Source organism: Choloepus didactylus, chromosome 6 (assembly GCF_015220235.1).
Source record: "Choloepus didactylus isolate mChoDid1 chromosome 6, mChoDid1.pri, whole genome shotgun sequence".
Classification (NCBI taxonomy): domain Eukaryota; kingdom Metazoa; phylum Chordata; class Mammalia; order Pilosa; family Megalonychidae; genus Choloepus; species Choloepus didactylus.
Window position 1 is genome coordinate 32216041 of NC_051312.1, and position 26017 is coordinate 32242057.

The 26017-nt window shown below is 39.7% G+C and overlaps 1 protein-coding gene across 50 annotated transcripts in view; it reads right to left on the reverse strand.

Annotated features, from left to right (window-relative positions):
- Positions 1 to 25816, reverse strand: part of MADD (MAP kinase activating death domain) — a 117113-nt gene extending 91297 nt beyond the window's left edge. For 18 of the 50 annotated variants that reach the window (XM_037838552.1, XM_037838534.1, XM_037838551.1 and 15 more), the window contains exons 1-3: positions 25664 to 25815; positions 22258 to 22403; positions 21045 to 21641 (exon numbers count right to left, since the gene is read on the reverse strand). In XM_037838552.1, coding sequence (XP_037694480.1) covers positions 21045 to 21641; positions 22258 to 22319 — 659 coding nt within the window. In that variant the 5' untranslated portion in view covers positions 22320 to 22403; positions 25664 to 25815. Of the gene's footprint in view, positions 1 to 21044; positions 21642 to 22257; positions 22404 to 25663 lie in introns of all 50 variants that reach the window. The other 32 variants (XM_037838555.1, XM_037838541.1, XM_037838554.1 and 29 more) reach the window with 3 other exon arrangements.
- Positions 25817 to 26017: the final 201 nt, after the last annotated feature.

The following is a 26017-nucleotide window of genomic DNA, read 5'->3' on the forward strand; positions in this document are numbered from 1 at the left end:
GAGACAAAAGGCAATATTCCAGTGGCTGAGAAAATTCACTAAACAACACAACTTCCCAAGAAAAGGGGGGTGTCCGCTCACAGCCACCATCCTGGTGGACAGGAAACACTCCTGCCCATCGCCAGCCCCATAGCCCAGAGCTGCCCCAGACAACCCAGTGTGACGGAAGTGCTTCAAATAACAGGCACACACCACAAAACTGGGCGTGGACATTAGCCTTCCCTGCAACCTCAGCTGAATGTCCCAGAGCTGGGAAGGGGGAGCAGTGTGAATTAACAGAGCCCCATTCAGCCATCATTTGAGCAGACTGGGAGCCTCCCAACACAGCCCAGCAGCCCAGAACTGCCCTGGGGGGACGGCACTCACCTGTGACATAGCACAGTCATCCCTCACCAGAGGACCCGGGGTGCACAGCCTGGAAGAGGGGCCCACTTGCAAGTCTCAGGAGCCATACGCCAATACCAAAGACTTGTGGGTCAGTGGCAGAGACAAACTGTGGCAGGACTGAACTGAAGGATTAGACTATTGCAGCAGCTTTAAAACTCTAGGATCATCAGGGAGATTTGATTGTTAGGGCCACCCCCCCTCCCCGACTGCCCAGAAACACGCCCCACATACAGGGCAGGCAACACCAACTACACACGCAAGCTTGGTACACCAATTGGGCCCCACAAGACTCACTCCCCCCACTCACCAAAAAGGCTAAGCAGGGGAGATCTGGCTTGTGGAGAACAGGTGGCTCGTGGACGCCACCTGCTGGTTAGTTAGAGAAAGTGTACTCCACGAAGCTGTAGATCTGATAAATTAGAGATAAGGACTTCAACTGGTCTACAAACCCTAAAAGAACCCTATCAAGTTCAGCAAATGCCACGAGGCCAAAAACAACAGAAAATTATAAAGCATATGAAAAAACCAGACGATATGGATAACCCAAGCCCAAGCACCCAAATCAAAAGACCAGAAGAGACACACCACCTAGAGCAGCTACTCAAAGAACTAAAGATGAACAATGAGACCCTAGTACGGGATATGAAGGAAATCAAGAAGACCCTAGAAGAGCATAAAGAAGACATTGCAAGACTAAATAAAAAAATGGATGATCTTATGGAAATTAAAGAAACTGTTGACCAAATTAAAAAGATTCTGGACACTCATAGTACAAGACTAGAGGAAGTTGAACAACGAATCAGTGACCTGGAAGATGACAGAATGGAAAATGAAAGCATAAAAGAAAGAATGGGGAAAAAAATTGAAAAACTCGAAATGGACCTCAGGGATATGATAGATAATATGAAACGTCCGAATATAAGACTCATTGGTGTCCCAGAAGGGGAAGAAAAGGGTAAAGGTCTAGGAAGAGTATTCAAAGAAATTGTTGGGGAAAACTTCCCAAATCTTCTAAACAACATAAATACACAAATCATAAATGCTCAGCGAACTCCAAATAGAATAAATCCAAAAAAAAACCCACTCCGAGACATATACTGATCACACTGTCAAACATAGAAGAGAAGGAGCAAGTTCTGAAAGCAGCAAGAGAAAAGCAATTCACCACATACAAAGGAAACAGCATAAGACTAAGTAGTGATTACTCAGCAGCCACCATGGAGGCAAGAAGGCAGTGGCATGATATATTTAAAATTCTGAGTGAGAGGAATTTCCAGCCAAGAATACTTTATCCAGCAAAGCTCTCCTTCAAATTTGAGGGAGAGCTTAAATTTTTCACAGACAAAGAAATGCTGAGAGAATATGCTAACAAGAGACCTGCCCTACTAGAGATACTAAAGGGAGCCCTACAGACAGAGAAACAAAGACAGGACAGAGAGACCTGGAGAAAGGTTCAGTACTAAAGAGATTCGGTATGGGTACAATAAAGGATATTAATAGAGAGAGGGAAAAATATGGCAAACATAATCCAAAGGATAAGATGGCCGATTCAAGAAATGCCTTCACGGTTTTAACGTTGAATGTAAATGGATTAAACTCCCCAATTAAAAGATATAGATTCGCAGAATGGATCAAAAAAAAATGAACCATCAATATGTTGCATACAAGAGACTCATCTTAGACACAGGGACACAAAGAAACTGAAAGTGAAAGGATGGAAAAAAATATTTCATGCAAGCTACAGCCAAAAGAAAGCAGGGTGTAGCAATATTAATCTCAGATAAAATAGACTTCAAATGCAGGGATGTTTTGAGAGACAAAGAAGGCCACTACATACTAATAAAAGGGGCAATTCAGCAAGAAGAAATAACAATCGTAAATGTCTATGCACCCAATCAAGGTGCCACAAAATACATGAGAGAAACATTGGCAAAACTAAAGGAAGCAATTGATGTTTCCACAATAATTGTGGGAGACTTCAACACATCACTCTCTCCTATAGATAGATCAACCAGACAGAAGACCAATAAGGAAATTGAAAACCTAAACAATATGATAAATGAATTAGATTTAACAGACATCTACAGGACATTACATCCCAAATCACCAGGATACACATACTTTTCTAGTGCTCACGGAACTTTCTCCAGAATAGATCATATGCTGGGACATAAAACAAGCCTCAATAAATTTAAAAAGATTGAAATTATTCAAAGCACATTCTCTGACCACAATGGAATACAATTAGAAGTCAATAACCATCAGAGACTTAGAAAATTCACAAATACCTGGAGGTTAAACAACACACTCCTAAACAATCAGTGGGTTAAAGAAGAAATAGCAAGAGAAATTGCTAAATATATAGAGACGAATGAAAATGAGAACACAACATACCAAAACCTATGGGATGCAGCAAAAGCAGTGCTAAGGGGGAAATTTATAGCACTAAACGCATATATTAAAAAGGAAGAAAGAGCCAAAATCAAAGAACTAATGGATCAACTGAAGAAGCTAGAAAATGAACAGCAAACCAATCCTAAACCAAGTACAAGAAAAGAAATAACAAGGATTAAAGCAGAAATAAATGACATAGAGAACAAAAAAACAATAGAAAGGATAAATATCACCAAAAGTTGGTTCTTTGAGAAGATCAACAAGATTGACAAGCCCCTAGCTAGACTGACAAAATCAAAAGAGAGAAGACCCATATAAACAAAATAATGAATGAAAAAGGTAACATAACTGCAGATCCTGAAGAAATTAAAAAAATTATAAGAGGATATTATGAACAACTGTATGGCAACAAACTGGATAATGTAGAAGAAATGGACAATTTCCTGGAAACATATGAACAACCTAGACTGACCAGAGAAGAAATAGAAGACCTCAACCAACCCATCACAAGCAAAGAGATCCAATCAGTCATCAAAAATCTTCCCACAAATAAATGCCCAGGGCCAGATGGCTTCACAGGAGAATTCTACCAAACTTTCCAGAAAGAACTGACACCAATCTTACTCAAACTCTTTCAAAACATTGAAAAAAATGGAACACTACCTAACTCATTTTATGAAGCTAACATCAATCTAATACCAAAACCAGGCAAAGATGCTACAAAAAAGGAAAACTACCGGCCAATCTCCCTAATGAATATAGATGCAAAAATCCTCAACAAAATACTTGCAAATCGAATCCAAAGACACATTAAAAAAATCATACACCATGACCAAGTGGGGTTCATTCCAGGCATGCAAGGATGGTTCAACATAAGAAAAACAATCAATGTATTACAACACATTAAAAACTCGAAAGGGAAAAATCAATTGATCATCTCAATAGATGCTGAAAAAGCATTTGACAAAATCCAACATCCCTTTTTGATAAAAACACTTCAAAAGGTAGGAATTGAAGGAAACTTCCTCAACATGATAAAGAGCATATATGAAAAACCCACAGCCAGCATAGTACTCAATGGTGAGAGACTGAAAGCCTTCCCTCTAAGATCAGGAACAAGACAAGGATGCCCGCTGTCACCACTGTTATTCAACATTGTCCTGGAAGTGCTAGCCAGGGCAATCCGGCAAGACAAAGAAATAAAAGGCATCCAAATTGGAAAAGAAGAAGTAAAACTGTCATTGTTTGCAGATGATATGATCTTATATCTAGAAAACCCTGAGAAATCGACAATACACCTACTAGAGCTAATAAACAAATTTAGCAAAGTAGCAGGATACAAGATTAATGCACATAAGTCAGTAATGTTTCTATATGCTAGAAATGAACAAACTGAAGAGACACTCAAGAAAAAGATACCATTTTCAATAGCAACTAAAAAAATCAAGTACCTAGGAATAAACTTAACCAAAGATGTAAAAGATCTATACAAAGAAAACTACATAACTCTACTAAAAGAAATAGAAGGGGACCTTAAAAGATGGAAAAATATTCCATGTTCATGGATAGGAAGGCTAAATGTCATTAAGATGTCAATTCTACCCAAACTCATCTACAGATTCAATGCAATCCCAATCAAAATTCCAACAACCTACTTTGCAGACTTGGAAAAGCTAGTTATCAAATTTATTTGGAAAGGGAAGATGCCTCGAATTGCTAAAGACACTCTAAAAAGAAAAACGAAGTGGGAGGACTTACACTCCCTGACTTTGAAGCTTATTATAAAGCCACAGTTGCCAAAACAGCATGGTACTGGCACAAAGATAGACATATAGATCAATGGAATCGAATTGAGAATTCAGAGATAGACCCTCAGATCTATGGCCGACTGATCTTTGATAAGGCCCCCAAAGTCACCGAACTGAGCCATAATGGTCTTTTCAACAAATGGGGCTGGGAGAGTTGGATATCCATATCCAAAAGAATGAAAGAGGACCCCTACCTCACCCCCTACACAAAAATTAACTCAAAATGGACCAAAGATCTCAATATAAAAGAAAGTACCATAAAACTCCTAGAAGATAATGTAGGAAAACATCTTCAAGACCTTGTATTAGGAGGCCACTTCCTAGACTTTACACCCAAAGCACAAGCAACAAAAGAGAAAATAGATAAATGGGAACTCCTCAAGCTTAGAAGTTTCTGCACCTCAAAGGAATTTCTCAAAAAGGTAAAGAGGCAGCCAACTCAATGGGAAAAAATTTTTGGAAACCATGTATCTGACAAAAGACTGATATCTTGCATATACAAAGAAATCCTACAACTCAATGACAATAGTACAGACAGCCCAATTATAAAATGGGCAAAAGATATGAAAAGACAGTTCTCTGAAGAGGAAATACAAATGGCCAAGAAACACATGAAAAAATGTTCAGCTTCACTAGCTATTAGAGAGATGCAAATTAAGACCACAATGAGATACCATCTAACACCGGTTAGAATGGCTGCCATTAAACAAACAGGAAACTACAAATGCTGGAGGGGATGTGGAGAAATTGGAACTCTTATTCATTGTTGGTGGGACTGTATAATGGTTCAGCCACTCTGGAAGTCAGTCTGGCAGTTCCTTAGAAAACTAGATATAGAGCTACCATTCGATCCAGCGATTGCACTTCTCGGTATATACCCGGAAGATCGGAAAGCAGTGACACGAACAGATATCTGCACGCCAATGTTCATAGCAGCATTATTCACAATTGCCAAGAGATGGAAACAACCCAAATGTCCTTCAACGGATGAGTGGATAAATAAAATGTGGTATATACACACGATGGAATACTACGCGGCAGTAAGAAGGAACGATCTGGTGAAACATATGACAACATGGATGAACCTTGAAGACATAATGCTGAGCGAAATAAGCCAGGCACAAAAAGAGAAATATTATATGCTACCACTAATGTGAACTTTGAAAAATGTAAAACAAATGGTTTAGAATGTAGAATGTAGGGGAACTAGCAGTAGAGAGCAATTAAGGAAGGGGGAACAATAATCCAAGAAGAACAGATAGGCTATTTAGCGTTCTGGGGATGCCCAGAAATGACTGTGGTCTGTTGGTTTCTGATGGATGTAGTAGGAACAAGTTCACTGAAATGTTGCTATATTAGGTAACTTTCTTGGGGTAAAGTAGGAACATGTTGGAAGTTAAGCAGTTATCTTAGGTTAGTTGTCTTTTTCTTACTCCCTTGTTATGGTCTCTTTGAAATGTTCTTTTATTGTATGTTTGTTTTCTTTTTAACTTTTTTTTTCATACAGTTGATTTAAAAAAGAAGGGAAAGTTTAAAAAAAAAAAAAAAGAAAAAAGACAAACAAGGAAAAAAAAAAAAAAAAAAAAAAAGATGTAGTGCCCCCTTGAGGAGCCTGTGGAGAATGCAGGGGTATTTGCCTACCCCACCTTCATGGTTGCTAACATGACCACAGACATAGGGGACTGGTGGTTTGATGGGTTGAGCCCTCAACCATAAGTTTTACCCTTGGGAAGACGGTTGCTGCAAAGGAGAGGCTAGGCCTCCCTGTATTTGTGCCTAAGAGTCTCCTCCTGAATGCCTCTTTGTTGCTCAGATGTGGCCCTCTCTCTCTGGCTAAGCCAACTTGAAAGGTGAAATCACTGCCCTCCCCCCTACGTGGGATCAGACACCCAGGGAAGTGAATCTCCCTGGCAACGTGGAATATGACTCCCGGGGAGGAATGTAGACCCGGCATCGTGGGATGGAGAACATCTTCTTGACCAAAAGGGGGATGTGAAAGGAAATGAAATAAGCTTCAGTGGCAGAGAGATTCCAAAACGAGCCGAGAGATCACTCTGGTGGGCACTCTTACGCACACTTTAGACAACCTTTTTTAGGTTCTAAAGAATTGGGGTAGCTGGTGGTGGATACCTGAAACTATTAAACTACAACCCAGAACCCATGAATCTCGAAGACAGTTGTATAAAAATGTAGCTTATGAGGGGTGACAGTGGGATTGGGAATGCCATAAGAACCAAACTCCACTTTGTCTAGTTTATGGATGGATGTGTAGAAAAGTAGGGGAAGCAAACAAACAGACAAAGGTACCCAGTGTTCTTTTTTACTTCAATTGCTCTTTTTCACTCTAATTATTATTCTTGTTATTTTTGTGTGTGTGCTAATGAAGGTGTCAGGGATTGATTTAGGTGATGAATGTACAACTATGTAATGGTACTGTAAACAATCGAAAGTACAATTTGTTTTGTATGACTGCGTGGTATGTGAATATATCTCAATAAAATGATGATTAAAAAAAAAAAAAAAAACGTCTAAGGATAAAATGGTTGAAGTATGTACTACCTTTACAATAACAACATTGAATGTTAATGGATTAAACTCCCCAATCAAAAGACATAGACTGGAAGAATGGATAAAAAAAATATGATCCATCTATATGCTGTCTACAAGAGTCTCACCTTAGACCCAAGGATACAAATAGGCTGAAAGTGAAAGGATGGAAAAACACATTCCATACAAACAGTCCAAGAAAAAAAAAAACTGGGGTTGCTATACTAATATCAGCCAAAACAGACTTTAAATGCAAAAACGTTAAAAGAGACAAAGAAGAACATTGTATTAATAAATGGGGAAGTCTACCAAGAAGAGATAACAATCATAAATATTTAAATATTTAAATACATGAGGCAAAAAGTCGCAAAACTCTCTAACAGACATCTCTGATAATAGTTGGAGATGTCAAAATACTACTGTCATCAATAGATAGAACATCTAGACAGAGGATCAATAAGGAAACAGAAAACTTGAATAATACGATAAAGGAACTAGACCTAACAGACAAATATAGAACACTGTACCCCAAAACAGCAGGATGTAAATTCTTCTCAAGTGCTCATGGATCATTCTCAAGGATAGACCACATGTTGTGTCACAAAACACGTCTCAATAAATTTTAAAGACTGAAATCATATAAAGCACTTCCTCTGATCATAACGGAATGAAGATGGAAATCAATAACAGGCAGAGAATGGGAAAATTCACAAATACATGGAGGGGAAACAACATACTCTTAACAATCAGTAGGGCAGAGAAGAAATTGCAAGAGAAATCAGTAAATATCTCAAGATAAATGAAAATGAAAACACAACATATCAAAATGAAAACACAACATATCAAAACTTATGGAATGCATAGAAGGCAGTGCTGAGAAGGAAATGTATAACCCTAATTGCTTATATTAAAAAAGAAGACAGAGCTAAAATCAAAGACCTAATGACACATCTGGGGGAACTAGAAAAAGAACAGCAAACTAATCCCAAAGCAAGCAGAAGGAAAAAAAAAAACAAAGATTAGAGTAGAAATAAATGAAATTGAGAATAGAAAACCAATAGAGAGAATCAACAAAACTAAAAGTTGGTTCTTTGAAAAGATCAATAAAATTGAGAAACTCTTAGCTAGACAAAGAATAAAAAGAAAGAAAATACAAATAAATAAAATCAGAAAAGAGAGGGGGATATTACTACTGACCCCACAGAAATAAAAAAAGATCATAAGAGGATATGATGGGTGACGCCATCAATATGGTGATGTAAACAGCTACTGGAAACTTCTCACCAGAGATTCAATGATAAAAAGGACAATTCTGAATTGTTTGAAACTCTGGAGGAGGAGATAGACTGGAGTAAGACCCTGCAAATGCTTAATTGAAAAAAGAGAAGAAATATCAGGTAGGAATTTTCCATCCCAGACCAGCTGGTCCTCTCCCCTCACCATCACTCAGTCTCCCTGCGAGAAAGGCACAGAAACAAAAGATGGGACCCCTCCCACTGGGGACAGATTTAAAATCTCACAGCAGTGAAAAATACCATCACTGTTTGAAGACCTGGTGGACAGAGGAAGGCATTTCAAGGCCAAGATTAGTGAGGGACAAAGAGAATGAGAAAACACAGACAGACCCACGTCCCCAGCCCTGGGTCTGAAAGCCCTTCCCCCACCCTTGAGGAAAGCAGTAGCTGACTGCAAGCTACGAGGCAGTGCAGCCTCTGAAGACAATTAAGTTACGGAACAGTGCCATCTCCTGGACAGTCCACAAAGTGCAAAGACCTACTCGGGAACACAGGAGTTGGTCTATATGCCCTGTATGGAAACCTGGCTGTTTTGGCTGAAAAATAGGAAAGACCCAACTGTTAAAGCAGGGCTCCAAAACAAACTCAGGTTTTGCTAGCCAATGGAAAACAGAACACTACTGCAAGCCAGCAGATTTGTATTATCACACACAGTAAACATGCTGGGGAGCCCAGTGCCTACCTCCCATCCCTGTGGCAGGCCACGGTGGGCACCTGATTTCAGGGAGAAGACTGGGAGGCAGAATCAATCTGACAACTGGCCAGGGAGAGAAACAAAGAAATACAGAGATCAAAGTCAACTGACAAGAAAACCTTATGCAAAAGAGAGAAAACAACCTCCAGAATAAACCAATCAAGAAAACCACAAGCCAAGATAGCAGAAAATCATGAGCCACATCAGGAAATGGGAAGATATTGCCCAGTAAAAGGAGGAAACTAACATTTCAACTGATTCAGGAGTTGAAAAACTAATTATAGATATTCATACAAATCTTTTAAATCAAATCAACAAGGTGAGAAACAATGTGACAAAAGAGATAAAAGATATGAAGAAGAAACTACATGATCATAAGGAAGAATTTGTAAGCTTGAAAAAACAAATGGCAGAACTTATGGGAATGAAAGGCACAATAGAAGAGATGAAAAACACAATGGTGACATACAACAGCAGACTTGGAGAGGCAGAAGAAGTCACTGAGAAGGAGGACAGGACATCCGAAATCCTGCACACAAAGGAATAGATAGGGAAATGAATGGAAAAATATGAGCAGGGTCTCAGGGAACTGAAAGAAAACATGAAGTGCACAAATATATGTGTTATAGGTGTCCCAGAAGAAGAAGAGAAGGGAAAAGTGGCAGAAGGAAGAATAGAGGAAATCATCAATGAAACTTTCCCAACTTTTATGAAAGACATAAAATTACAGATCCAAGAAGCACAGTGTACCCCAAACAGAATTGTTCCAAATAGACCTACTCCAAGACACTTGCTAATCAGATTTTCAAATGTCAAAGACAGAGAGAGAATTCTGAAAGCAGCAAGAGAAAAGCAATCCATTACATACAAGGGAAGTTTGATAAGACTAAGTGCAGATCTCTCAGCAGAAACCATGGAGCCAAGAAGGCAGTGGCTTGACATATTCAAGATGCTGAAAGAGAAAAACTGCCAACCAAGAATCCTATATCTGGCAAAACTGTCCTTCAAAAATGAGGGAAAGTTTAAAATATTTATAGATAAAGAAACAGAGACAGTTCATGAACAGGAGACATCCTCTACAGGAAATACTAAAGGGAGTGTCACAGACAGATAGGAAAAGAGGATATGATGAGCAACTGTATGCCAACAAAAAGACAACTTAGATGTAACGGGCAAATTTCCTAGAAATGCACGAACAACCTACACTGACTCGAGAAGAAACAGAAGTCCTCAACAAACCAATCACAAGTAAAGAGATTGAATCAGTCATCAAAAACCTGCCAACAAGGGACTGTGGGGCATTTGAGCTGAAAGGTGAGTCACGCAACTCTGAAGCCCCAGAGTACTCCAACTGCAGCCCAGGAATGGCTGGGATCACTGTGTCCTGGAGTGGACTCCCCGCCAAACTGCACAGGGAACGACCCCCCAACCCCCACAAGGCTGGTGGTCCCCAGTGCACACAGAAAATTGGTGCACTGATTGGACCTCTACATGGTTTGGACCCCCATTCAGTGCACAGATGAAGTTGGAGAGAACTGGCATGAGTGTAAGAGGTGGCCATCTGCTGGGAGGTCAAGTAAGGTGCATTCCACCAAGCTGTAGCTCTGCCATATTATAGATAAATGTTCAAATAATCCTGCACATCCTAAAAGAACCCTATCAAGATAAGCAAATGCCAAGAGGCCAAAAACAACAGAAAATTATAAAGCATATGAAGAAACCAGAAAACGTGGATACCCCAAACATCCAAATTAAAAAGCCAGAGTAGACACAGAACTTGGAGCAATTAATCAAAGAAGTACACACAAACATCAATATCAAGATCAGGATATAAAGAACATGAAGAAGACCCTAGAAAAGCATAAAGAAGAATTTACAAGAGTAAATAAAAAAATAGTGGATCTTCAGGAAATAAAAGATACTGTTCATCAAATTAAAAATATTCTTGAGACACGTAACACCAGATTTGAAGAGGTAGAGGAATGAATTAGCAAACTCGAAGATACAGTGATGGAAAGTGAAAGCACAAAAGAATGGATGGACAACATGAAGTGTGCAAATATAAGAATCATTGGTTTTCCAGAAGAGGAAGAGAAGAGTAAAGGGTGGAAGAGCATTCAAAAACATTGTTGGGGAAAACTTCCCAACCCTTCTAAATGACATAAATATGCAAATCAAAGATGCCCAATGAACTCCAAATAGAATAAATCCAAATAAGTCCACTCTGAGACATACTCTGATCAGATTGCCAAATGCTAAAGAGGAGGAGAAAGTTCTGAAAGCAACATGAGAGAAGTGATTCACCACGTACAAGGGAAACAACGTAAGACTAAGTGCTGACTATTCAGCAGATACCATGGAGGTGAGAAGGTAGTGGTATGACATATTCAAAATTCTGAAAGAAAAAAATTGCCAGCCCAAAACTCTTTATCCAGAAAGTTCTCCTTCAAAATTGAGGCAGAATTTAAAATTTTCACAGACAAACAAATGCTGGCAGAATTTGTTAACAAGAGACCTGCCCTAAAAGAAATATTAAAGGGAGTTCTACTGTGGCTGAGAAAAAAAAAAGAAAGGAAAGAGGTCTGGAGAAGGGCACAGAACTGAAGAGTTTTAGTAAGGATACCTTAAAGGAAATAAAGAGAGGGGAAAAAGATACATCTGACAAATAAAAACCAAAGTATAAGATGGCTGATTCAAGAACTGCCTTTACCACAATAACATTGAATGTGAATGGCTTAAACTCCCCAATTAAAAGATACAGATTGGCAGGACGGATTAAAAAATATGAACCATCAATATGCTGTTTACAAGAGACTCATCTTAGACCCAGCCACACAAAGAAATTGAAAGTGAAAGGATGAAAAAAAAAATTCCATGCAAGCTACAGTCAAAAGAAAGCAGGGGTAACAATACTAATTTCAGATAAAATAGACTTTACATGCAAGGATGTCATAAGAGACAAAGAAGGACACTATATACTAATAAAAGGGACAATTCACCAAGAAGAAATAACAATCATAAATGTTTATGCACCCAATCAAGGTGCTACATAGTACAAGAAACAAACAATGGCAAAACTGAAGGTAGCAATAGATGTTTCCACAATAATTGTGGGACACTTCAATACATAACTCTCTCCTGTAGATAGATCAACCAGAGGACCAATAAGGACACTGAAAACCTAAACAATCTGATAAATGAGTTAGACTTAATAGACATATATAGAGCATTATATCTGAAATTAACCAGGATACACATTTCTTCTCTAGTGCTCATGGAACTTTCTCCAAGATAGATCAGATGCTGGGGCATAAAACAAGCTTCAATAAATTTTAAAATACTGAAATTATTGAAAGCACATTCTCTGACCACAAGGAAAGCAACTAGAAGTCAATAACCATCAAAGATCTAGAACATTCACAAATATGTGGAGATTAAACACACACTCCTAAACAATAGTGGGTCAAAGGAGAAATTGCTAAATATCTAGAGATGAATGAAAACGAGAGCACAGAGCACAACGTATCAAAACTAATAGGATGCAGTGAAGGCAGTATTGAGGGGGAAATTTATAGCTCTAAATGCATACATTTAAAAGGAAGAAAGAGCTAAAATCAAAGAACTAATAGAACAACTGAAGAAGCTAGAAAATGATCAGCAAACTAATCTAAAGCAAGAAGAAATGAAATAACAAGGATAAAAGCAGAAATAAATGATACAGAGAACAGAAAAACAACAGAGAATAAATAAAACCAAAAGTTGGTTGAGACGATTGGCAAACCCTTAGCTAGACTGACAAAGTAAAAAAGAGAGAAGACCCTATTAAACAAAATAATAAATGAGAGGGGGGACATGACTGTGGATCCTGAAGGAAATTAAAAAAAACATAAGAGGATACTATGAACAACTGTATGCCAACAAACTAGAGAATTTAGAGGAAATCGATAATTTCCTGGAAACACATGAACAACTTAGACTGATCAGAGAAGAAATAGAAGACCTCAACAAACCAATCACAAGCAAAGAGATCCAATCAGTCATCAAAAGCTTCCTACAAATAAAAGCCAAAGGCCAGATGGCTTCACAGGGGAATTCTACAAAACTTTCCAAAAAGAACTGCCACCATTTCTACTTAAACTCTTTCAAAAAATTGAAGAAAATGGGACACTACCTAACTCATTTCATGAAACCAATATCACTCTAATACCAAAACCAGATAAAGATGCTACAAGAAAGGAAAACTACAGGCCAATCTCTCCATGAATATAGATGCAAAAATTCTCAACAAAATACTTGCAAATCGAATCCAAAGACACATTAAAATAAATCAAACACCATGACCAAGTGGGGTTCATCTTAGGGCATGCAAGGGTGGTTCAACATAGGAAAACTTAATACAACACATTAACAAATCAAAAAGGAAAAATCCAATGATCATCTCAATAGATGCTGAAAAAGCATTTGAGAAAATTCAGCATCCTTTTTGGATAAAAACACTTCAAAAGGCAGCAAATGAAGGAAACTTCTTCAATATGATAAAAGGCATATATGAAAACCCCACAGCCAGCATAGTACTCAATGGTGAGAGACTGAAAACCTTCCCCCTAAGATCAGGAATGAGACAAGGATGCCCGCTGTCACCACCAGTATTCAACATTGTGCTAGAAGTTCTAGCCAGAGAAATCCAGCAAGACAAAGAAATAAAAGGCATCCAAATTGGAAAGGAAGAAGTAAAACTGTCCTTATTTGCAGATGATATTATCTTATATTTGGAAAACCCTGAGAAATTGACGACACAGCTACTTGAGCTAATAAACAAATTTATCTAAGTGGCGGGATACAAGACTAATGCACATAAGTCAGTAATGTTCCCATAGACTAGAAATGACCTAACTGAAGGGTCACTCAAGTAAAAGATTCCATTCTCAATAGCAACTAAAAAAATCAAGTACCTATGAATAAACTTAACCAAGGATATAAAAGACCTCTACACAGAAAATTACATAACTTTACTATAAAAAATAGAAGGGGAGCTTAAGAGAAAATATTTTGTGTTCATGGATAGGAAGGCTAAACATCATTAAGATGTCAATCCTACCCAAACTGATCTCCAGATTCAATGCAATTCCAATCAAAATTCCAACAACCTACTTTGCAGAATTGGAAAAGTTATCAAATTTATTTGGAAGGGAAAGATGCCTCAAACTGCTAAAAACATTCTAAAAAGGAAAAACAAAGTAGGAGGACTTACACTTCCTGACTTTGAAGCTTACTATAAAGCTACAGTAGTCAAGACAGCATGGTATTGGCACAAAGATAGACATATTGATCAATGGAATCGAATTGAGAATTCAGAAATAGACCCCCAGATCCACAGTCAACTGATTTTTGATAAGACCCCCAAATCCACTGAATTGGGACAGAACAGTCTCTTCAACAAATGGGGCTGAGAGAACTGGATATCCATATCCAAAAGAATGAGAGAAGACGCCTACCTCACACTCTACACAAAAATTAACTCAAAGCGGATCAAAGACCTCAATATAGGAGACAGTACCATAAAACTCCTAAAATATAATGTAGGGAAACATCAAGACCTAGTATTAGGTCTTGAAGCAATGAAAGCAACGAAAGAAACAATAGATAAATAGTAACTCCTCAAACTTAAAAGCTTCTGTACCTCAAAGGAATTTGTCAAAAAGGTAGAGGCAGCCAACTCAATGGGAAAAAATATTTGGAAACCATGTATCTGATAAGAGACTGATATCTTGCATATATAAAGAAATCCTACAACTCAACAACAATAGTACAAACAGCCCAATTATAAAATGGGCAAAAGATATGAAAAGACATTTCTCTGAAGAGGAAATACAAATGGCTAAAAAACACATGAAAAAACATTCACCTTTACTAGCTATTAGGGAGATGCAAATCAAGACCACAATGAGACATCATCTTACCAATTAGAACGACTGCTAAACAAACAGGAAACTACAAATGCTGGAGAGGATGTGGAGAAACTGCAACTCTTATTCATTGCTGGTGGGACTGTATAATGGTACCGCCACTCTGGAAGACAGTCTGACTGTGCCTCAGAAAACTAGTTATTGAGTTACCCTACGATTCAGCAATTTCACTTCTCGGTATATACCCAGATCCGAAAGCACTGACACGAACAGATATTTGCACACCGATGTTCATAGCGGCATTGTTCACAATTGCCAAGAGATGGCACATATATATACATATTTCTAATATAGCTGGAAAAAAACAAAAACAAAAACAAAGAAAAGCCGAGGACCAGATAGCTTCAAGGTAAATTCTACCAATCATTCCAAAAAGAATTAATACAATACCAATACTGCTTAAACTCTCCCAAAAAAATTGAAGAGGAGGGAACACCCTCTACTTCATTCTATGAAGCCAGCATTACCCTAATACCAAAGCCAGATACAGATATTACAAGAAAAGAAAATTATACACCTATCTCTCTAATGAATATAGATAAAAAAATCCTCAACAAAATACTTGCAAATTGAATCCAGCAGCACATTAAAAGAATTATACACCATGATCAAGTGGGTTTTATTCTAGGTATGTAAGGGTGGCTCAATACAAGAAAATCAATTAATGTAATACTCCACATTAACAAGTCAAATGGGAAAAACCACCAGATCATATTGATTGATACAGAAAAGGCATTTGACAAAATTCAGCATCCTTTCTTAATAAAAACACTTCAAAAGACAGGAATAGAAGGAAACTTCCTCAATATGATAAAAGACGTATATGAAAAAACCCACAGCTAACATCACAATCAATGATGAAAGACTGAAATCTTTCCCTCTCCAAGACTAGGAACAAGATGAGGATGCCCACTGTCACCACTGTTATCCAGCATTATACTAGAAACTCTAGCCAGAGCAATTAGGCAAGAAAAAGAAATAAAAGGCATCTGAATCAGAAAGAAAGAAGTACAACTTTAACTATTTGCAGATTACATCATCCTATATTTAGAAAGTCCTGGAAAATGGACAACAAAGCTACCAGAGCTAATAAATGAGTTCAGCAAAGTGGTGGGATACAAGAGCAACATGCAAATATCAGTAGGGTTTCTATACACTAGTAATCAGTAGTCTGAGAAGGAAATCAAGAAAAAATTCCATTTACAATAGCATCTAAAAGGATCAAATATCTGGGAATAAATTTAACCAAGAATGTAAAGGATCTGTATTCAAAAACAGTGATGATGCTCAATGTCACTAGCTATTAGAGAACTGCAAATCAAAACCACAACGAAATATCATTTCACACCTACTAGAATGACCACTATACAAAACACTGCTAAAATAAATCAAAGAAGACCTAAATAAATGGAAGGACATTTTGTGTTCATGGATTGGAAGACTAAATATCATTACTATTCAATTCTACCCAAACTGATTTACAGAATAACGTAATCCCAATAAAAATTCCAACAGACTATTTTCAGAAATGGAAAGGCCAATTATCAAATTTATTTGGAAGGGTAAGGGGCCCTGAATAGCCAAAAACATCTTAAGAAAGAAAAACACAGTTGGAGGACTCACACTTTCTGACTTTAAAGAAAATTACAAAGCTATAGTGGTCAAAACAACATGGTACTGGTATAAAGACTGACATATTGATCAATTGAACCAAATTGAGAGTTCACAAATAGATCCACAAATTTATGGTCAACTGATGTTTGACAAGGCTGCCAACTCCACTCAACTGGGACAGAACAGTCTTTTCAAAAAATAGTGCTGGGAGAACTGGATATCCATATCCAAAAGAAGGAAAGAGGACCTGTAGCTCATACCTAATACAAAATTAACTCAAAATGGAGGAAAGATCTAAATATAAGAGCCAAGACCATAAAACTCCTAGAAAAAAATGTACAGAAGCATCTTCAAGATCTTGTGGTAAGCAGTGTTTTCTTAAACCATACACACAAAACACAAGTAATGAAAGAAAAAATAGGTAAATGGGACCTCCTCAAAATTGAAGACTTTTGTGCTTTGAAGGACTTTGTCAAAAACCTGCTTATAATTGTTCCAAAGAGTCTCCCCCAGAGAACTTCTGTATTGCTCAGATGTGGCCCTCTCTCTCTAGCTAAGCCAACTTGCAGGTGAACTCACTGCCCTCCCCCCCATCAGGGACCTCACTCCCAGGAGTGTAAATCTTCCTGGCAATGCAGAATATGACTCCTGGGGATGAACTTGGACCCAGGATTGTGGAACTGAGAACATCTTCTTGACCAAAAGGGGGATGCGAAATGAAACAAAATAAAGTTTCAATGGCTGAGAGATTCCAAATGGAATTGAGAGGTCACTCTGGTAGACATTCTTATGCACTACATAAATAACCCTTTTTCTGATTTAATGTATTGGAACAGCTAGAAGTAAATACGTAAAACTATCAAACTCTAACCCAGTAGCCTTAACTCTTGAAGATGATTGCGTAACTATGTAGCTTACAAGGAGTGACTGTGTGATTGTGTAAACCTTGTGGATCACACTCCCTTTATCCAGTGTATGGATGGATGAACAGAAAAATGGAGACAAAAACTAAATAAAAAATTGGGTGGGATGGGGGGGATGATTTGGGTGTTCTTTTTTAGTTTTATTTTTTATTCTCATTTTTATTATTTCTGGTGTAAGGAAAATGTTCAAAAATAGATTGGGGTGATGAATGCACAACTATATGATGGTGCTGTGAACAGCTGATTGTACACCATGGATGATTATATAGCATGTGAACAGATCTCAATAAAACTGAATTTTTTAAACAGGCAGCCTAAATAAAATAGCATAGAAACAAAATAAACAAACAAAAAACAAAAACAAGAACAAAAAGACAGCCTACTCAATGGGAGAAAATATTTGAGAACCACGTATCTGATAAGGGTTTAATATTCAGAATATATAAAGAAATCCTACAACTCAACAATAAAAAGACAACCCAATTAAAAATGGGCAAAAGACTCGAATAGACATATTCCCAAAGAGAAAATATAAATGGCTAAAAAGCACATGAAAAGATGCTCAACATCACTAGATACTAGGGAAATGCAAATCAAAACCACAACGAAATATTACACCTACTAGAATGACCACTATTAAACAAACAGAAAACTACAAGTGTTGGAGAGGATGTGGAAAAATAAGAATACTTATTCACTGCTGGTGGGGATATAAAACAGTATAGCTGCTGTGGAAGACAGTTTGGCAGTTCCTCAAGAAGCTAAGTATAGAACTGCCAAATGATCCAGCAATCCTGCTACCAGGAATATATATTCAGAAGAACTGACAGCAGGATCACAAACAGTCATTTGCATACTGATGTTCACAGTGGCATTATTCACAATTGCCAAAAGATGGAAACAACTTAAGTGTCTCTCAACTGATGAATGGATAAACAAAATGTGGTATATACATACGATGGAATATTATTCTGACAAAAGAAGGAATGAAGTCATGATGCATGCAGCAACATGGGTGAAACTGGAGGACATTATGTTGAGTGAAATAAGCCAGACACAGAAGGACAAATATGGTATGATCCCACTAACATGAACTACATATAATGAGCAAACTCATGGAGTTATTATTTAGAATACAAGTTACCAGAAGACAGTATGAGTATAGAGAGTGAGGACCTGATGCTCAATTTGCGCAGAATTTGTAAATAAGGTTGATTGCAAATGTTTGCAAATGGAGAGAAGTGATGTGAACACATTATTGTGAGTGTAATTAACAGCGCTGAATCGCGCATGTGATTGTGGTTGAAAGGGGAAGTTTAGGGTTGTGTAAGTCACTAGAAGGAAAGCTAGAGGATGAAACATGGGACTGTATAACATAGAGAGCCCTGTTGTGGATGATGAAGGTGGTTAATAGTACAAATATAAGAATGTTCTTCCATGAACTTTGAACAAATATATGCCACTATTCTAAGATGCTACTAATGGGTGGTATATGGGGAAACAATATACGTAATACAAACTATAGACTATAGTTAATAGTAATGTTATAATATTCTTCCATCGACAGTAACAAAGGTAACAGACAAATACTAAGTGTCAATTATAGAGGCATAGGGTTTTTTTTTTTTTGGAGCAATGAAAATGTTCAAAAGTGATTGTGGGGATGAAAGCACAACACTATGATTATACTGAAAGCCACTGACTGTACACGTTGGATGGACTGTATGGTGTGTAAATAAAACTGCTTAAAAGAAGAGCAAGAATCTAGAAATAAAAAAAACAATCTTTGAAATTGATCCCACTGATATTAACAGCTCTGTTAATTCAGTGGTATTAAATAGCACTAAACAAAAAAATAGGGGGACATCTTCAGGACCTTGTATTCAGCGATAGATTCTTAGAATTTACACCACAAGCATGAGGAACAAAAGGAAAAAAAAAACAGATAAATTGGACTTCATCAACTTTAAAAACTTTTGTGCATCAATAGACATTATCATAAATTAAAAAGACAACCTAAAGAATGTGAGAAAATATATGGAAACCGTGTATCTGATAAAGGTTTAATATCAAAAATATATAAAGATATAGTATAACTCAACAACAAAACAATCCAATTAAAAAATGGACAAAGGACTTGAATAGACGTTTCTTCAAAGAAGATATACAAATGGCCAATAAGCACATGAAAAGATGCTCAACATGATTAGCCATTAGGGAAATGCAAATCAAAAGCTCAGTGAGGTATCATCTCTTGCCCACTAGAATGCTATTAAAAAAAAAAAAAAAAAAAAGCAGAAAATAACGCTGGTGAGGATGTGGGGAAATAGGAACCCTCATACATTGCTGGAAGGAATGTAAAACGGTGCAGCCGCTGTGGTAAACAGTTTGGTAAGTCCTCAAAAAGTTAAAGATAGAACTACCATATGACCCAGCAACCCCACTTCTAGGTATATACCCAAAAGAATTGCAAGCAGGGACTCCAACAGATATTTGTATACTAACGTTTTCTCAGCAGTCAAAAGGAGGCAGCAACCCAAGTGTCCATCAACAGATGAAGGGATAAACAAAATGTGGTATACATGTGCAATAGTATATTACTCAGCTGTAAAAACGAATGACATTCTGAAGCATGTTACATGGATGAACCTTGAAGGAAGCATGATGAGAGAAATAAAACGGACATAAAAGGACAAATAATGTTCGATCATGCATATGAAATAATTTGAATGTGAAAATTCATAGTCAGAAATTAGAATACAGGTTGGTGGAGGCGGGGGTGGGGGGGTGTGGGGAATGGCACAGAGTTTCTGCTTGGGGTGATAAAAAAGTTTTGATAAAGGATGGTGGTGATGGTAACACAACATTTATGAATGTAATCAATACCACTAAATAGCTAAAATGTGGCTAAAATGGGAAATTTTAGGTTGCATCTATGTTACCACAAAAAGTTTTGTAAAAAAATAAATAAATAAAAACAACCCAAAGAACTGTACAACCCAAAGGGTGAACCCTAATGTAAACTATGGACTTTAGTTAATAAAATAATTATAATAATATTAGTTCATCAGTTATAACAAATGTACCACATTAATGCAAACACATTAATAATAAGAAAACTCCATGTGGGGAGGGGAGGGCAGTGCATGATTCCTGTTAATGTACGACTGCTCTGAAAAATAAAAATAAATTTAAATAAATTTTTAAAAGAATGTACACATGGTAGGACTTATTGTTCTGTCCACATCAAATTCTGTGGTTGGTGGTCTGACCCAGCAGTAGTCTGCTTAGTAAGGACCATGACAATCTGTGGCTTGCTTCAGTAGGTCTGCAGGACCTCAGGCTTTAGAGGACACTTCCTATGCCTAACCTCTAAATGCCTCCAGTCTCCCCTGAGGGTCTGCAGCAAACTGTACCTTTGAACACCTCGAGGGATGCCCAGTTTCTTGCCCAGGAGCCGCTCACTGCAGCAGTCCACCAGACGTTTGAGGGTGTACAGACACTCCCGGAAGGTGGAAAAGAAGGGGTAGTGGCTGAGTACGCACAGGGACGTCAGCGTGCTGTTGCGGGAACGCGCCCCGCCCTTAGGCCGGCGTTTGCCCCGCGGAGACTGGCTCACGTCAGGGGTGGAGTCGGCGCTGGGAGGCTGCAGGGATGAGCCGCTCTCGGAGCTCTCGGTGCCAGCTTCCTCTGAGGTGCAGCTGGCCCGGGTTCCTTCCTTCGCACGGGTCCCTGCCCCGCCTTCCCCCTTTTCCTTGGGCATTCGCCTTTGGAAGGAGCGGTAGAAGTTAACGCAGATGCCGTAACGCGTGACTCCAGTGTCCTTGTCGGTGAGGGTGAAGACAAAAGAGGTATCATCCCGCAGGCTCATGCGCCGCTGCCGCACGCTCAGACACCCCTCGGGCTGGCAGAAGAACACCACATCTGGGGGCAGGGGGAACTCGGCGTGATCTTCCAAAGGGTATCGCCGCAGCAACTCGGGAGTCTGGGCCACGCTGTCACTGCTCGGATGCCTGAAGAAAGTAAAGACGAATTCAGTAGTCTGAAGGATGGAACGATCTATCCAAGTTTAACCACAGTCAACAAATAAAGCTCAATATGCTATTTTGAATAAAGTAACCTAAAGGTAGGACCTTGGAAAATATGAGTGCTGCTTGCCATATTTAGCTGGCAGGCTAAATGAGGTCTGCACGTCATGACACCTATCCTGAAATGAAAGGAAAATTGTGACAATGAGACTATCGCTAGCATTTTAAAATCATTAATAGCTTTGAAGGTGTATTAGCTAATGCATCACCAAAAGAAAGCATATGTAGGTAGAGAAGGAGCACAATGTACTTTTCCTTTTTACAAAATAAGGAAGCTGGGGTAAAAAGAGTATATTTGCTCAAAGTCACAAAGGTGCTGGTTAAGAGCACAGTTTTGCTCTGTCCACACTCAAGGCCAATACTTTCAATCCACTTGACTGGGTGACTGCTGTTTTCACTACTGGCATCAAAGTTCCCATCAGGGTAAAATAATTGGGGAAGACAAGATATTCAAAGCAACATGGGAATGGGGAATGGAAATAACTGGAAATTTTGTGGCTATCCCAGATGATAACACAAAAATCAGTCTCTTCTTGGTTACCTGGCGCCAATGATCACTAGATAGTCAAGTAACCTAGGACAGAACTTCTTCTTTTGCACCATGGTTCCAATGCATCAGTTCATCTCAGAGAAACCTCAGGGCATCAAGCAAGGAGTCAATGTTCCCAAAAGGAATTCTGATATTATCTGAAAAATTCAAGTTGAAAAGGAAAAAAGTACTGATAAGATCCACTGATGTGCCTAAGGGACTCAGCTCTCTCAATTTTATACCAGGCAGGGGCATTTTTGTAGTAATGATAAGAGAACATGACACTTTCCTGGCCTGGAGCCCTGGCTAGGCTTAGGAGCTCACAGAGTCAAATGTCATGAAGTAGGATAACTAATGACCCACCTCTCCACCCCTACAATCTCGCTTATTTCCAGTTTAGCCCTTAGGGCTTCGTTTCTGAAAAACAGACCCAGGCAGACTAATCTGGACTTAGATTTAAAAAAAAAGTCACTTTCGGGATTGCTCCAGGGTGGATCAGTATCAAACCAGACTCTCCAACCAGCACTAACTCACACTCCTAGGTCTAGAAGGAAACCTAGACCTAGAAGATTCTAGAAGGAATCCAACATTCTGCATTCAGCTTGATGTGAAACTACCAAATAGACTGTATAGTTAATTTGCTCTCAGACAATAACAACAGCTGGCTATTCTACTGCATATGATCTCAAATGAAGAATGTCTATGCCCCAATTGTCTCATCGAAGTCACTTTTCTCCCACCTTCAAGGAAGAAAGGGGGCCCAGTGGCTACGGCTACTAGCTCTGCCCTTGGTGCTGAATCATAGTCTTTCTCCTCTATTCTAGTTCCAGGATTGGAATCAGTAATATAATACATACAGATGAGGTCTTGTCCCTACTATATCTTATACAGATAAAAAGTAAATGCAGGAATACCAGGATTTCTGTAGGAGGAGACTTGCGTAAAGGAATGTGAAAACTATAGACCTAAAATTAGGAAAAGCTTACATGGTCTTAATTATAATTTTTTTCCCTGTTGTGTCTCCATATACTTCTCTAAATAAAATATTTTGCTCCACTACAAGGCTATTTTCCAGTGCTTCCAAGAATTCATCTCTGTGCTCTGCATGGGGCCACACTAAGACCTGGTTCACTGTATATACAAACAGAACCCCATTAAACACACTCACACACAGTCACACACCACTCCCTTGTTTGCTGCTGCCTGTGCTCCCATACACCAGAATTATACAGACTCCCTGTATGCATAAGGCCCTAGTTGATCTGGACAATGAGTACAAGTTCTTTTTTTTTTTTCCTTTTACCCAATAAAAAACAAGACCTATTTGCATCACCCCTCAAATCCCCAAAATACTGTTCCCCCCTTTCTTTTGCTCCCAACAGAAGACCTGCAGGTAATAGGATTCAGTTTTGTCTCCATAGCGACTATGGCTGCCAGCACTATTTATAGCAGAGCCACAGCCTCTCCCCTGCTTGGTGACCGCACAGTGCTAGCAGCTGCTACTCTAGAGTCAGCCGGGGCCCAAAACAATTCACTCTCCTTGAACCTGGAGACACCTTCACTAGTGACACCTGTTAAGGAATGGGTTAGCCTCTCCCCCACCTGTCTTTACTTTACGCTTTGTCCTAATTCTGGCTCCTCGCCACACAACCAAAACCAAGTTCCCGAGCATGCCATATACTCATTTCTAGGCAACACCACTGTTTAATTCACCCAGTCTTTTGGTTCCCCCAACTACTATGGAGTCATGAGCATACTGCCCGAGGTGGGGCACCATTACAGAGCTGAGCTGAGCTCTTCCCAAGCAGAATGAGAGGAGGGAAAGAGAGACATTAGGCAGGAGATGGTTAAAAGGATAATACATTACATAAAGAATCACAGAGAAAATGCCTAGAGCGGGAGTGAAAGCATTTTAAAGTAAAACAGAATTTGCAAGACCAAAACTCAAGGCTAAGCAATCTATGTTCACAATGAAAACCAGGAGCCCTTTCCAGCCAGAATCACAAAAGATCACGCCTGAAGCATCTCCTACTAATATATTAAGCATTGGCCCTCTAGCCTTGGTGGGATCCCCTCTCCACTGAGAATCATTTGATAAAATTCAAGTCACTATTATGCTCTACAGTCTTCATCTCTCTCCAGAGCCACAAGGACCCCGAGATCCTGTGACTAGTCTAGCTACTAGTGATGGGATCGATTTATAGCCACAATTCATATACAATTCATACCTCAGCCATTGCCTTTAGTTATTCAGAATGCAGAGATAAACAAGGATTTTCTTCCAACCCCCTTCCCCTCTCCGCCCCATAAAGACTGAATCCTCTGATACTCCCTATAACTGGCACATTCTCTTCATAGCCAGAAAAACTCAAATTCTGACTCTTGTCTCAACCACATTTAGTAACTGCAAAGACCCTGGTTCCTATTTCCATATATTCCAAAGGCATTAAGCTCACAACACATTCCTATCTGATAAGGTTCTACATCACCGGATCCACTCCATCGAGCCGCAGACTTAGAATCCACATACCTTTAAATTATCTATGTTCTTTCAGCCTACAAAGGCCATGCTAACCAACCTTTTAGACGAGTCCTTCGTTCGGGGGCAGGATCTCATAGTAAAACCACACGAACCGGAGAGCGACATGACATCTCTGCTGACGTGAGCAGCACAGGAGGCTCTCCTCCCCTCCTCCCCATCCCCGGGCAGTGACCTTGCAAGCCCATCAGCACAGACTGGTCCAGCGTGGGGGAGAACTAGAGCAATGAGGCAGGCAATAGGCAGGGTTGGAAAAGAGGGAAGGGCAGGAAAAGGAGGAATAATTTAGAGACGCACGAGGATGGGGAGAGGAGCAGTTGCAGGAAAGATTAAACAGTGTTCCCGCTCTCCAGCACGCCAAATTAAAAACACAAAACAAAACAAAGCAAAAAAATTGTTTAAAGGACCAATCGTGGCTCTCCGAATCCTAACCAGAAATAAGGTACACACCCTCACACACACACACACACACACACACACACACACACACACACACATTAGACACACGCACATGCCAGGCACTGTCCCGGTCGGGCCCCAGGGGCGGGCCAAGTCCGCCCGCCCCCTCACCTGCTGGACAGTTCTCCCCAGCCCCCGCCCAGGAACCAGCGCCGCCAGACCGCCCGGCAGGAATTGAGCCCAGCAGCCCGCACACCGCTCGGCGGCCTGGAGCACCCCCACTCCTGGCCCCGCCCCCTTCATCCACGGAACCGCCCCCCCCAGCTCCTCCTAGAGACCCCACGACCCCTTACACTGCTTTACGGCCTCCTCAGACTCCCCTTACCCCTAGAACCCCTGTTTCCTCTCAGAGCTTCTGCTTCCCCCTAGAAGCCTCCGCCCCAAATATCCTTCCAGGCCCCCAGTGGCCGACTTGCCTACCTCTCGAGCCTCGGGGACCGGCCAGGCCCGACCTGACGTCCCGGGGCAGCGGAGAGTCAGGCGCTCCCCGGTGCCTTGCAGCCCAGAGCGAGCGCCAGTTCCGCGTCTGCACCGAGGGGCGCGTACCACTCGGACTGGGGGAGGAAGGGGAAGACTGAGGGGCCGAGGGCCTTACCATCCACTCTATGGGGGATAGGGCTGCACCAAACTGAGAGCTGAAGGGTGGAGCAGACCTCGCGGTTACGCACACACCTATCCGTGTGGGAGTGGGAATGGGATGGGGAGCGCTGGGCCGGCTCAGTGCCGCTGAGTGCCAAGGGGAGGAGGACTCAAAGGAATACCTTTTGTTTAGGT